The 14,965-nt window shown below is 40.9% G+C and overlaps 3 protein-coding genes and 1 pseudogene across 3 annotated transcripts; 3 read left to right on the top strand and 1 right to left on the bottom strand.

Annotated features, from left to right (window-relative positions):
- Positions 1–3,852: 3,852 nt before the first annotated feature.
- LOC140930687 (uncharacterized) lies at positions 3,853–5,636 on the top strand. The gene is made up of 3 exons (XM_073380401.1): positions 3,853–4,315; positions 4,420–4,618; positions 4,938–5,636. Exons 1-3 carry the CDS (start codon positions 3,895–3,897, stop codon positions 5,134–5,136), a joined length of 819 nt encoding a protein of 272 aa, XP_073236502.1. The 5' UTR covers positions 3,853–3,894; the 3' UTR covers positions 5,137–5,636.
- A 1,130-nt stretch (positions 5,637–6,766) lies between these two features.
- LOC140930688 (uncharacterized) lies at positions 6,767–8,241 on the top strand (annotated as a pseudogene).
- A 1,458-nt stretch (positions 8,242–9,699) lies between these two features.
- Positions 9,700–10,385, bottom strand: LOC140930693 (uncharacterized). The gene has a single exon (XM_073380405.1). It carries the CDS (start codon positions 10,309–10,311, stop codon positions 9,700–9,702), a length of 612 nt encoding a protein of 203 aa, XP_073236506.1. The 5' UTR covers positions 10,312–10,385.
- Positions 10,386–12,834: 2,449 nt separating this feature from the next.
- On the top strand, positions 12,835–14,072 carry LOC140931924 (uncharacterized). Its single transcript, XM_073381614.1, has 2 exons — positions 12,835–13,573; positions 13,660–14,072. Exons 1-2 carry the CDS (start codon positions 12,835–12,837, stop codon positions 14,070–14,072), a joined length of 1,152 nt encoding a protein of 383 aa, XP_073237715.1.
- The last annotated feature ends 893 nt before the right edge of the window (positions 14,073–14,965 follow it).

The following is a 14,965-nucleotide window of genomic DNA, read 5'->3' as shown; positions in this document are numbered from 1 at the left end:
GAAAAATTACTTGCTTCTATAAAATAGCTTTCATCAGCTATTTGCGAGGGCTTGAAAGAGAAGAAAATTGACCTTTGCCGGGATTTGAATGTCCGTATTTCATGCCCGAATTTCGTTCAGGAATTTTGTCCGCTATTTCATCTAACCCCTGACTCAGAACCCTGGGTCCAAGGGTCCAACCGCATGCCATACTGGTGTCCGAGCCTGGTGCGAGTCCGGGGTGCGAGCCTGGTGCGAGCGAGCACAGAAAAAGGTAGACATTATTGCCTGTCATTACTACGTTTTGATTATATTAATCAGAGCTTTGAATGCATTGGTACGGAAATAGTTCTTTAGGCTTGGTGAAACTAGTTTATTACTGTTTTTGCTTTTTGAGTTCGGGTATACTATGCGAATTAAAGCCGCATCTGCCACGTGTAATCGAATAAATACGGTACATATATAAATATAAATATATTCTTCTGAACCGTTTAGAATAATTTTTCTAGAGTGCTCAACTCTTCAGGAGCAATAAATAATGTGACTGAAAATTTATGCAGTTCCAGGCTTCAGAGGTTTACATCGCTTTATTGCTACAATTTAAGAATTTCACAGTTTCCTGCATAAAACGATTTAAAGGTGGTACTCCATGACATATATCGTGCGCAAAACTAGCGCGTTTACATAAGTATAAATATTCGAGTAAGATAAAAGAATCTCGGCTAATATAAAGCCGTATCTGGTATGTCGCAGGCACGGCTGGCAATAGCAGGCAAGAAAACAGCCTACAATGGGAAAGGACAAGAGAGGCGTATTGCGTGGGAAATGTTTGAAATGTGAAGAGTGTGATGAGTACGAAACCACTGTTACTGCCAGTATTTTGTGTGAGTACTGTGGCCACAGTCCAGTCGAACACGAGCCAATTTCAAGCGAAGAGGAAACACTGCCAGCAAAAAAACCGAGGTTGGAGCCAATACAAGAAGAGTTAGAAACTGATTTTTCTTGTGAGGGAGAAGGGCAAACAGAAAGCATCGTTAACCAACCAGTCTCTGTTTCAACTTCAGCGTCGCTTAACCTCGGGGATGTTAAACCGAGGTTGGAGCCAATACAAGAAGAGTTAGAAACTGATTTGTCTTGTGAGGGAGAAGGGCAAACAGAAAGCATCGTTAACCAACCAGTCTCTGTTTCAACTTCAGCGTCGCTTAACCTCGAGGATGTTTCTCCAGCACAAAACACCAGTACAATGCCGTCAAAGCCGTCCGCTACCAAAAATCACACTCCTTCATCACCTCACCATGATATTACTGAAGAACACGTAGAGCTAGTCGAAGTAGTAGACGTGGATACTGAACTGGAAAGTCAGCAGTTAAAAGTAAATGAACTTGCAAAGAAGGAACCAGGCGTAGCTTTTAATATTAAAAGAAGACAAGGGAAGCTTTTTGCGGAATGCAATGTGTGCTCATCTGAAGTCGCCGTAGGACAAGCGAACCAGGATCTGAGTTTGTTAAAGTTGCGCATTATAACCTCTAGGCACAAGTTAAATGTAGCCATTAGCCGGTCCAGAAGTTCAGAAATACCGACAGAAATTCAAGGTCTTCGGAATCAGATTGAAGGCAAATTTCCCAAAGTCTTTCACTTTCAGGGAGAGGAGGTTTTGTGCCGTTCCTGCAATACATCATTTGCTATTTCTCAACGATCCCTTCTCTTCAATTTGAAACAGCATGTTGAAGGACGTAGCCATCAGCAGAAGGCCTCCTGTGTTGGCTCAATGGCTGACATTGCGTCATTTTTCCATAAAACAGCTCGCACACAAGATAACAGCAAATGATCTAACACAAAGGGCCCTGGTAAGCAACTTTGTCATGGATTCTTTCTTGAACGTTACGAGTATAATGTCGGCGATAAAAAGATAACTGTTAATCCCAAAGTGCTTATTAATGATACAAAGCCAGGTGAAGACAAAAGTAAAATTTCCTGGTATCCAGAGCCACATTACAAATTCGTTAGAATTTGTAAGGAAAGCTCCAAAGAAATGACAGGGACATTTCGAAGTTCTGAATGTTTACGCTGTGCAGATGTGGGGACGTTTAAAAATGATATGTGCTCTGTATGTGAGGGTGTGTCCAAACTTCCATCTTTCAAGAAACGCTTTTTGTTGCGAAGTGAAAGAATTGGTTTTGATGGTAAGAGAGACAACTCCACAATTAGAAACGACTTCCTTTCCACATTTGAGATGCAACAGAAATTAAAAGAACAGAAGGAAAAGCTGGACGATAAAGAATCTCAGTTCTTTTTTCTCAAGTCCAAGAACTTAAGGCTGAGAATACGAAAGCGTTCTTTGGATGAAAAATTGGCCGAGTTCGCAAGACGTGGCTCGATGAAAGCCATTTGCCACAATCTGGATAAGGCAGCACAAAATGGTTATTTGAAGGATAGAAACACCCTGGTCGGTGTGCTGCAAACTGTTGCAAAAAACTTTCATGTTGAAAAGAACGGGCGCCATTACCAGTCTTCTTTTAAGCTGTTTCTGGAGGTTCTGCTACTTTGGGGCGGGCCAAGAGTTGCAACATTTGTAGCCATCAACCTCTGTGGGCCAGAAATTCATTCCATCTATCGCTGGCGAAACCAACATCTAGTACATTTGGACGGTGGTTTTGAAGAGAATAACCTAAAGGTCCTTGGCAAACTGTATAAAGAAGCTATGAGCAATCTTGGCGTCAAACATGTCCCTGACTTGGCAGCAGAAGATGATACCGCCATTCTAGGACAAATCAGTTACAGCGAGCGTACTGATGAACTGCTGGGATTCTGTGGAGTCACCGGAGCAGATCATAAATGCCTTGACTATTTCACTGTTGTTGTTGGGAATGGCGAACAAGGGTACAACACAATCGTCAATGCATTCAACGAGTACAAGATTGGCCCATTTGCTTGCGCAATCATCCTGAATCCCCTGCACCCCAAACTTCCTCGAATTCCTGTTCTCATCATGCCTACGTGTAATAGGTTCGACCATGAATTTGTGTTCAGACAATGGCAGACAGTTGAACGCCTTTACGAAAAGGAACTTCAAGACATTGTCGGCCCCTTGATTGGACACAGTTCAGATGGTGACTCGAGACGCAGGAAGCTTATGCTACAGCTTGGGACAAACAACGTTGGAAGCAGGTATCGTGCCATCCCTATGGAACTTGGTTTTGTTCTTTCCTGCAGGAAGGTTGAGACAGAGAACGGGTATATCATCAGAGATGCATGTGATCAGGACTATATACATAATCACAAGAAGCTTCTTAATCCACTTGACCATGCTTCGCGTGTATTGATGTTGGGGGATTACTTAGTCCACATGAATCAGTTGCAGTTGGTTTACGAAATGTTCCCTATTCCAGATCATGGTCTGGGACTGAACGACGTCCAGAGGAGTGACAGGCAGAACTGGCGATCGGCTCAGAAACTTACCTTTCCACAGGTCCGCAACTGTCTGCAGATGTTGATGGAAGGCCTTGTCGAAGGCCACCCAAGAAACCCATCGTTACTTGGTACTAAGATCTACCTTCATGTTGTATGGTTGTATGTGGAGATTTTCTGCCGCAGTGTCGCCTCTTTAAGACGTCGCATCACATATGCTGCAATTGTCACCCATTTCCTGGCGATATGGCATAACTACATTCATCGTAGTGAAGGGCTGTCACTAAAGCAAAACTTTATCACAGGGAAACATACCAGGACATTGTGATTTCATGCCAGTTCGCTGTCATCCTCATCTGCTATATGAGAGACAACTTTCCGGAGCAAGAATGTTGTCTTGAGCTGAGTGGTTCGGACGTTTTGGAGGATTTTTGGAGCAAAAACGGGCAATGGGTTGGAAACCACCACAACTATTACTTTGGTGATCTCCGCAGAAATGTCTCTCACATGATTCGATTAGAGGAAATCAGAATTAACCCTGATGCTCCCGACTTTGCTAAGCCTCATCCAAAGCAAGAAAGTATCTGGCACCGACAGTATGAAGACGGTTATGAGAAGGCAAACTTGTATGATTATCCTGTGGCGGGTTCTGAAGTGGATGTGTGGAAGGAAGGAATGTATGAGGCGAGAAGATTGGCAAGATCAGTTAGAATGGCTCCAGACAACGATGCAGGTGGCTCCGAAGGAGACAGCAGTGATGACGATGATGATCACGATAACGATAGTGGTGTTGGAGATAACAGTTGGTTTTATCGCCCCTTTCAATATCCAGGGAATAGGTTCGGTGATCTGCAAGAGGGCACCCAATCATCAGTTAGATCATCTGGTGACGAGGAAGATGTAACTGCTGGAGGGCAATGTTTTTCAGGTTAGTTTATGCACGCACTAGATGTAACACATTTATACTTTTGTCAAAGTATCTATAGAAAAGAAGCGCATAACGTTAATTTCATGCTTACCGTATGTTCACAGATGACTTAAGGGGTATTGAGGGACAAGATGCTGGTATGACACCACTACTTGACGCTGCGGAGATGTTAGATTCTGGTGCTGATGGACAAAGCAAGACAAGGAATGAACCCAGAGTCACAATCCCCTCCCGTGGAACTGAAATCTACAAGGCAACTTTAGTTTCACTGCTGAACCAAGATCCACAGTTGTCACACGAAAGGTCAGTAAGACTTGTTTTCTTTATTCTAGCAAGGTATTCACTTAACCAAATAAATTTATTTGATCGTTTGTTCATTTGCGTGTTCTTCGTTCGTTGCTTCATTCACATTGTTTTCATTTCTTCCCATCCGCACAAACCATCCATCCCTCCAGTCCGATTTCACAATTGTGTCCGTTCACCCCGACCATCCACGGGATTTTAATCAGACTGAGAACTGATTGAAATCGGTTTGCAAACGTCGCTGTTGCTATACAAGTGATTACAGGCGGACAGGAAAATAATCTAACAATATTGTTTATCTTTTTTGGGCTTTTGTTAGACTGGAAAGAGTGCGTCAACGCCAGCAATACCAAAGAACGGAAGGTCATGCATCAACGTCTAGTGGCAATTCAGTCTGCCTTTTCAACGACTATGCTGTACTTGATCGCAAGAAAAATGCATTTATCCTGGGTAATCTGGTTCGCATGGTTTTGAATGGTAATCACGGTCGTGTTGATTACAAGAGACCAGTTAATTAGGACGATTCCAAGAAGCAGTCCATCACCTGTTATTTCCATGTTTACAGCGGAGTCACTAGAGATGACAGCGTTGAACGCGGGGTGTACAAGCCATCGTTGTCAGACGTACGTGAATTCCCATTCTCTGACATTATCTCGCACACAAACATGTCAGTAACGGAGGAGGGAATACTTACTATCCCCGAAGAAGAGCTGGCGGAAATAGAATCCACTACTGCTACAATATTGCAACCTCCACCAACCCAGGTCAGGCGAACAAGAACATCTCTTGAACGACTGGCCAGCCAGTTTGCTTTTGATGAAGGAATTGCAAGAACAGTAGTGACCCCACACCAGTCAAGTGCAGATGGCCCACGGAGATCGGGGAGGACACGAACAGTTATTTCATACAATACTGAATAACGTTTTAACCCGATCTTTAAGGACGGATTTTTTGTAAACGACTATGCTGTGCTTGATCATGATGTTTATAGCTAACAAACCTCTTGACAATTAGTGAAAGGTACGCAGTTCTGAAAAGACCAAAGGACGATATTATTTTACTAAAATCATTGAGAATCGAAAACTGGCGTTGTAAAGTTTTAAGTACCTAGTTCACTTTCAGAATTTTCCTGTTGTTTTTCTAGTTTTCTGCTTTGTTATCAGTAATATGCTTGTGTAGAGAAGGTGTTTTGAATATCTCAACTGAATACGTTGCACCGTTGTAATATAGTACTTATAGAGTTTGTATATAAAATACGTTGTTGTTTCGGCTGTACCAGTACAGGTTATTTAGAAAGTCGAGTTTTTTTGCTGTTGCACCCGAAAAGCAACACTCATGATGGTTCTTTATTCAGTCAGGTTAACCTGAAATTTAGGACTTGATGAAAAAAAAAACTGAACAAGTATAAATAAATCCTTCTTTGAGAGCGAAACGATTGTGGTATAAGGTTTTGTTTTGGCTTGACTGTGCTAGTGACCTCAGTAGTTTCTGGAAAACAGCTACTCTAGGATAAGGGGGGGGGGTTTGGGGAGTTTACTCTAGTATAGGGTAGCAAAATTGAGCTGAACTAGCTCTAGTATAGGTTAAGGGTTCCAGGGTCCCAGCGGCACACCCCCACCCAGAAAATCCTAAAGTGCCCCCCCCCCCGGGCATTTTGGCGCGTAAATGCGGAAAATGTGTCAGTTATGCCAAAAACACACTGGATTATGCAGAAATTTCAACTGCTGACAAAATTGACAATGACATCCGCACAACAGTGAAACGAAAAGCACTTCAAAGTCTTACCCACAAATTAAGCTCTTCACCAACTTTGATATGTGGTATTTGTTGACAGGTATTTATTCATTTACACAGTTTTTCCAGAGCATTTTTAACTCGTTTTGTGTACAGAATTCATTAGGGACCTTTAGCAGTGACGACGAGCACGTGAACGTCAACTACCGGAAGTTGGAAAACGAACCATGATGCTACCACGCATGCCCAAACGAGCACGAGCTCGTCGTCCACACCTCGTTGAGGACGCCATTTGCCGCCATTTGACGTCCTGTAGTGAACGTGAGTATTGCTTGACTTGTTTTCTTCTATTTTCTGACTTAATTTTGCAATTTCTTGAATCCCAAGGTTTTTCTTAGTAAATAAGACAGAAGCCGTAAGTTATTCCTGTTGCTGTGAAGTAAAAAACCCCGATTTTTTCGATGTTGCAGGAAAAATTTGACAGTCTTAGTATAACTGCACTCGGTCAAAGAAGTGATGGATGCAGCAGGAACATCAGGGTAAGTTTCAAGCGTTTTTATAAATGTAAGTTGTGTTATTTAAACCGTATTTGATAACAGTTTTGTAAAAATCCTGTCGGGATTTTTATGCAGTTTGGTTCGTCTTTGAAAGTCTAAACTATTCGTGTAAATACATTTGAGGTAAGAATCCACCTTTATAGCTAAACTCTGAATAAACTTACCTCACTTTTTTGCTGATATAAAAGCCCTCTCAGAGCCAAGTTGTTGTACTCGTTAATTTTTGCACATGAAGATTTTTTTAAAATCGTTCTACAGTCATGTTTTACGCTGTACTGATTTTCACCTCGAGAAAAAAAGTTTATTTACAAATAATTTTTACTGCAGCACAGAAATCGTTTTAGGCAGTTAATCAAAAGTTTGTAAGCTTACCAGTATTAACACTGACTGTAAAAATATAATTATTGCCACTATTTATATTCAGAAATTATTCCATGAAGTGGTCAGAAGAGCACGATCTCATGCTATGCAGAGAAGTTCTTGTCATGGAACCATTCAGGCACCCAAAGCAAAGTAGAGAGAGAGGAGAAATCTGGGGAGAAATAGCACAAAATTTAAATGGGCTCAGTGTACCCAAATTCACTGTAAGAACGCGGTCTGTTAGGGACAGGCTCACTCTTGCTGAGGAAGTACAAAGAAAAGGTGAGAAACGAAGAGCAGGGTTCTGGCATGAAATGTGACGAGGAAACAGAATTGGAGATGGCATTGTGTGAAATCATAGAAAAAGAACAGGCAGCTGATTTAGAAAGGAAAGAAAACACTAACACTCTTACCAAGAAGAATGAAAACGACAAGGCGTCAACCGAAGAAAGTAGGTTGAAGGCCTTGGAGCGCCTGGGCCAGACAAAAAAGAGGAATGCTGATTCATGTGATGAAGTTATCAAACCAAAGAGCAGAAGAAGTACCACTGAAGCTGTGCAAATTCTAAAAGAAAAATTTGAGAATGAGAAGGAATTCCGGAAGGAAGAAATGGAATTGATGAAGAAAGAGCAAGAAAATAAAGCAGCTCAGCATCAAATGCTGATAGATCAGCAGAGGCAGAACCAGCAACAGTACCAGGATGTAATGAAGATGATGGCTGAAGAGCAGCAGAGGCAGGAACAGCAGCTACAGAACTTTCAAATGCTTTTCCTGCAGCAGCAGCAACAACAGAGTCAAATGTTAATGAGTTTACTTGAAAAAGTAATGCCCAAATCCTCATAAGAGCTGGCAAAGGCAAAACAAAAGTTGAAAATCAAATTGTCAACCTTTGGCCCTTTCAGCCCTTTAGAGCCATGTTGTTGTTATCATAATTTTTAACTGATTATTTTCCAACTATAATTTTGTCTCTTTTTTTTTCTGGTGACTTTGCCTGTCCAGCTTGGTGATTAGCTTTTCTTTACCTCGATTTCAAAGGTTGATGGGTTGTTTACACCTCTGGAGAAAGGAATTTTCTTAGTGCAGTGTGTACAGTGATCAAAGATACATCGTTGAAGCTAAGATAACTTAAGTAAACCCTTTCACTCACAAGGATATAGAAGTTATGAATTAAAACTTCAAATTAACTATCACATGGCTGATATAAAATGCTGCAAACCTTTGAAGTAACATCACATAAGAGTGATTGCTGCTTGATAGATGGCATAGTAATTAAGAACATGGTCTTAAACATCGTCGTGAGAAAGAAAGTAGTACATTGATGTTTAGACACTGGGAGTGAAAGGGTTAAATTAAGCTGTCCTTTGAAATTTTAGAACGTTAGTGTTATGATGTGCTCCATTTTCTTACATTTAAGCATAGGTCGAGCAAAACATTGAAATAAGAATAAAATACACATACCCTTTTCAGTACTCTTTTGAAACATTAGCATCTTATTGCTGAGTGTCCCGCTCTGGAATTATGTATATATTCCTTTTAAGCCTAGGCTATGAAGGGGGAGGAGGGGGGGATGGGGAAGGTCTTTGAATGAATATTTTAACTTTTTGATGGATTGATCTATAGGGGCACCAAATTGATGTGGAAATATTCGTTTGTGCCATTATCAATTTTTTGACATTTGCATCTCCATAGCAACCACATAAATCAAACTTGCATGTGTGTCGTTTTCTTTTATTTTCTTCCTGTACATTGAAGGTGCTTTTTAAAGTATAATTCCTTCTTTCCAACAGTCTATATTTTACCTTCCATTACACTGAATATGATCCAGGAAGGAGAAAATACATCATCAACATCAGTACAGCTAGACTACAATTCACTGAAAGTATTGTTCCAGGGAAGGGGGTTCAATACCAAAATAATCACTGGTGTTATTACCATAAAGGCATGTAATGGCGTTACGGAGAAGTGCGCAGACAACATACATTTTACCGACGCTGCTAAGGCCTATCTTCAAATTCTTTTTATAGTCAAGAAATTTAAAAGAATTAATGACGTCACCGAATAACCATTCTACCGAAATCCGTAAAGCGCTCATAGCCTCGTTGTAATCCTGCATGAGGGGTGTAAGTGGGACACGACGGAACGGTGTTTGGAGATGAACTCGGAGAGGGTAGGCCAAATCTCCATAAATGCACATAGCTTGAGCTGCTGGATTATAGGCATACTGTTGAAGGTCGTGCAGTAGTCCAGAATCATTTAACATCCCTGCATCGTGTTTACGCCCCTCTAGAAACGAAATTAAAATCAAACATGAGAAGAGAATTTTTTTCGGGGGGGAGGAGGTTATTTAAGTTTAAAACACTAACGTTTTATTACAAACTCACCAACTGGTCCAAATAGGTTGCCAATAAGTCCATTTGGTAGGGACAAGGATTAGAATTTTAATGCATGGACCCTCTTGTGGCCATTGTACACAATTCTCTGACGCTCATTTGGTTTTGAGATGGGTCGGACTGTTCCATCTACAAAACCGAAACAGTTGTCAAGGGGGCCTCCTTTTCCCGATATAGCTTCTGCATAACGCTGCAAAGCCCCAGGATTCAGAAGATCTCGATTCCATTGTGTTATACGGTGCCCATGAACGTGATAAATATAGTCGATGACATCATTTGAGATCAGGCTTAAAACAGAAACCGGTCGGCCAAATCGCGGAATCAGATCACTGAGTCTGCATGGGTAGGTAACTCGTTCGAGGAGTATGCATAGGCCTTCCATGTCGTCGCAAATACTCCTCTGCTCGCATTTAAACACCGGTGGTAGTTGGAGGGCTGCAACAAGGCGAGGGAGATCGTGTTTCTCGACACGAAACTCTGCTTTGCACTCCGTGGAGTTCATAGAATCCAAATCAAACCGTTGATAGTTTTCATGGGGAAAATCTGGATTCTTTGAGATGAAACTATCGTAAAGTAGCAAAAACTCTTCATCGGAAATAATTTCATCGCCGTAGAGAAGTACAAGGAGGTCACGAAATTCTTTGAAAGACATTTTCCCTGGTGACTTTCACTGTGGGAAGAGACTCGTCCACGTACCGTAACCGGTTTGCTAAATGTTTTTGTTTCCCGCCGAAATACCGCCGTGGACGACGTTCTCGTTCCAGGCCCCAATCGGTCATACCAGTCCTCGTCCTCGTTCTCGACTTCATTGCTAAAGGTCGCTATTGTTGCGTTCGTCGAACGTCGGTAGCTTAGTAACCAGGCATTTCCCACTGACTAGTTTCCAGGCTCTTTGCCTAAATTAAGTTGAAACGCCTGGAGGTTAAAAATTGGTCACAAACGAAATGGCGTGTTTTGTCACTGTGTTTTTGTCATTGTAATTTACAGGTATACCACCCACTTCTTAGACAGGTAGTTAAGCTTGCCACAATGGAAACGGAGGCAGAGGGTAAAGAGAATATTAGAATGTTCTGGAGTATACTGAATTCTGCCCTGAGGGAAGTCTCTGAAAACAAGTCTTACAGGTTCAACCCTAGTGGAGTCATGGTTGATGAAGGAGGGGGTTGGTGGGCTTCCATTCCACTTGAACCTGCTGGTGGAGCTTTGGATAGAACCATCAGCTGCGAGGTACACTGGAAATTCACTGTGAAGAGAAATCTTTCAGCCATCCAAGCCGCATATGGTGTAGATGTTGGTGAAGAGTTTGCTGATATCACAAATGGTATGCTACTATAAAGTACATTGTATCATCTATCTGTAGGTTTTGTGTATACTTTGGGTTGACTATCTGATTGTCCTTACTTGTACCCAGAAGAAATGCTGAGGGAGGGAAAAAGATGTTTAGATGTGAAGGTAAAATTGACGAGCAGTCACCACATTGCTGCTGTTCTGACAAATAAGTTTTTGATCAAGTAACCTTTCCTAGAAACCAGCAATTCATCAACAGATATCAAAAGGGAAAAAATCATACTTTAGCTGAATTCTGTTAGTTTTTAGGGGAAGGTGAGGTAATATTTCAAACTCCATTGCAGATAAAATTGAGAATTACAGTGCTCCTATACTGTATAGGAACACTGTACACTTGTTGCCCTGACAATTTTTTATATATGTTTTTTAAGGTATTCTAAAGGCAGCGACCCCCAACATGTTTGAGATGGCCAAAAACCGGCTCGACATGTTTCAGCAGAAGTATCCAATGAAAAGGCTGGCAAGTTGGTGGACCTGGTGGGAGAAACGGAAAAGCCACATTTTCCGTGCATTCAAGCCATCGTTGCACACACACTATACACTGTTTGAGAAGATGCAAATGTAGGATACCGAGTTAACTACAATTGTGAAAAAAAAGAGAATTACACACATTACTTTAACCTATAGCAGCAGTGTGCTCCTTTTACCCTCCCATAGAAGGATCATTTTAATTTGCTGTTGCACTCCACTATTTAATTTGTTGAGTTTACATTTCAAAATCCCACATTTTTTAAGCAAAGTAAATCTACACACTCCATACCATATCACTGCCTCTCAAATGTGCATTGTTCTTTGTGCAAGGGTCCATGCTTGTTAGTTTTTTTTTAGGCATTCTTGGAACACCCTTCTACAGTTACCAAAGGCAACGTCATGTATGTGTTAGTTTTGAAACGCTCTTTTGTTCATTTGTCTTATAGTATTTTTTAGTTGCTTTAAGACAGTTTTATTTTTTGGTTATAGAACGTGATTATATCAATCTTTCTAGAAACATTTCGTAGGTTTTCACGCTTATGTCATGGTGCAGTACTTTCCGCTAGGAAACGCGTAAAGCGTAGGTACAGTTTTACTTAGTTAACGCCCTAGGCATAATACTGCACGTATACTCTATTATAAAAGAGGCAACGCAATACTAGAAATTATAAGTTATCCCGCTATCATTGGAGTTGCTATCAGAAGATATTTTGCTGCTGCTAGATTGCTATTTTTTGCTATTTTTGGTGCGAGTCGTCGACCAACGTAAGTCTTTTATTTTCTTATAGTTATTTAGTACTGTAATTCGTGGAACTATCAAGTCTTTACGCTATCTCATGAGAAGGACATTGATTTGAAGACAAATCTGCTGGAATCAAACAGGATTAATTATTGTTACTGTTACCAAAGTATTTTATATAATCTAGTTTAGTGTTTTTAAGATAAGTCCTGTTCAAGCGGAATCGCTACGATATAGTTTTGATTGTTTTATTCACGCTGAGAGTTAAATGTTATTGTCTCGGTTAATTAGCTCAAGTATCAATTATCGGATTTTTTCAGTTGTCTGCTTCTTGCATCATAGTTTTATGTCATTTAGATTATTCTACCCTTTAGTCCTAATTTTATAATTAATCTAACTAGTTCGTATTCTTTAATTATCGCTTTCAGTTCGAACCTACGTTTAGCTACGTCTACGTTTAGCTGCGTCTACGTCTACGTCTACGTTTTGTTACGTCGTAACTAGGCTACGAACATTGCTATTACATTAGGGACTTTAAGATACGAGGAAGCGGTGGTTTCTAGAACGTCGTAACCGAGGAAAGCCTGGGCCGAGAGCGGCGTTGTAAGCGCGGGAAAAATGAAGTTAAGAGCTGCAACGCGACGAAGAACAACACAACTTGAGACACAGCAGGTTTCGTCCAAACTAAACACCATGAGCTCGTTTAAAGCAGTTCAAGAAATGGTGCTTTTCTGTTTAGAAGAGGAAATTATCGATGACGAAGAATTTGCGGTACTCTACGAGGAATATACGCCACAAAATCTTCCATTTCCTCACTGTCAATATGACACGTTTTCCCTGCTGAACAAGGATCCTGCAGAGTGTAAAGCGGATTTTCGAGTGGAAAAGGCAGATATTCCATTGCTCATTGATGCTTTAAGAATGCCTCCAGAATTTGTTTGCGGGAATGGCACAGTTTGCGATGCAACAGAGGGCCTGTGTATACTGCTAAAGCAGTTTGCATATCCATGTCGTTACTCGGACATGATACCAATTTTTGGTAGATCAGTTCCAGAGTTAAGTATCATTAGTAATGAAATCACCGACTGGCTATATACCAACCATGGCCACAGAGTTACTCACTGGAATCATGATATTTTGAGCCCGGCAATGCTCGATGTCTACGCCACAGCAATTTACAATAAAGGAGCCGCCCTTGAAAATTGCTTCGGGTTTATAGACGGAACAGTGCGCCCCATCAGCCGACCTATCATAAACCAGAGAGCCGTGTATAATGGACACAAACGCGTTCATGCACTTAAATTCCAGTCTGTGGCACTTCCCAATGGTTTAATTGGTCATCTTTATGGTGCTGCGGGTAAGCAAAATTCGTGTTACTACTATTTTTTCCAGTTCTCAAACGTTTCGATTCTTATTTTTCTACAATTTTGTTTTTATATTCAGAAGGAAGAATGCACGATGCTAGGATGCTGGCCTTGTCAAATCTCTACGATGAACTGGAGAACTTTGCCTTTTTCCCGACCGGAGCAGAAATGTGTCCTTATGGCGATCCTGCTTATCCGCTAAGAGTTCATCTCCAAGCACCATTTTGCATTGGAATTTTGACAAGAGATATGCAGATTTTTAATGATTCAATGAGTGCAGTCCGTGTTTCTGTGGAATGGTTATTTGCTGATATCATTAATTATTTCAAGTTCCTGGACTTCAAGAAGGACTTAAAGATAGGACTAAGCCAGGTTGGCAAGATGTACATTGTTTGCGCACTACTTAGAAACGCCCTAACCTGCCTATATTCCAACTCTACAGCTGAATACTTTGGCCTAGTACCCCCCACGTTGGATCAGTATTTCAGTTAGGTTTCTACTAAGGACAAAGGGAGTGTCCCTTACTTATGGAAAGGGAGGCATCTGGGAAAATAGAGGCGCTGTAAAAGTTTCATACCCTCGTGTGTGATGGTAGGGTCCAAAATGGTTAGAATGTTCCTGAAGAACAGGGATTAGAGAAATTTGACCCGGATGGGTAGTAAAAGTTGTAACTAAGTTATCCCATTCACTGCCTCCCTCCCATGAATAACAAATGCTCTACAGAAAAACAGTTTTGCAAACTATGATGTCTAATACAACCACAACAACAACAACAACAACAAACTTTATTAGAAAATTCTACACTCGAAGAGACCAGGAACAAGGGGGAAAATGCCCCAGTTGCTATTTCAGAAAAAGTCAATTTGTAACATCATCTCCATAAACAGGGAAGGAAGTAACAAATTTAGTAGCTGAGTACAGTAAGTTATCAGCTCACCCCGCCCCACTTCATAAATAGTGAAATCACTTAAGAAGAACAATTTTCAATCTAGGAGATCAACTCTAATACAACAACAACAGGGGTTAAATGCTATGTAATGGTCTTAAGTCTTAAGTCCAAGTCTAATTGACTTGGAAGAAGGAAGACATGGGAAAAAGTTATTGTTACATCATTGCCAAAAACAGGGAGTAATGTGATAAATTAGGTGGATCAGAGTACAGTAATTTACCACTCAACCCAGGGTAACTGAAACGACTTAGCTTAATATGAAAACGAACTTTGCAAAGTTGGTAACAGCTTTAGTCATAAAAAAAGGTTCCTGCCTGCCTAATTTCAGGAGTTCAAAATCTGAAACAGAGCAGCAGAAAAATACTAAAGGTAATAAAAATACTGCCTTCCATGGGAACACAAGAGAACTTAAGAATGCATTAAACAATAGAAGGGC

This window comes from Porites lutea, chromosome 3 (assembly GCF_958299795.1).
Source record: "Porites lutea chromosome 3, jaPorLute2.1, whole genome shotgun sequence".
Taxonomy (NCBI): Eukaryota; Metazoa; Cnidaria; class Anthozoa; order Scleractinia; family Poritidae; genus Porites; species Porites lutea.
Note: the sequence above shows the minus strand (reverse complement) of the source record. Positions and strands in the feature narration are given on the sequence as shown.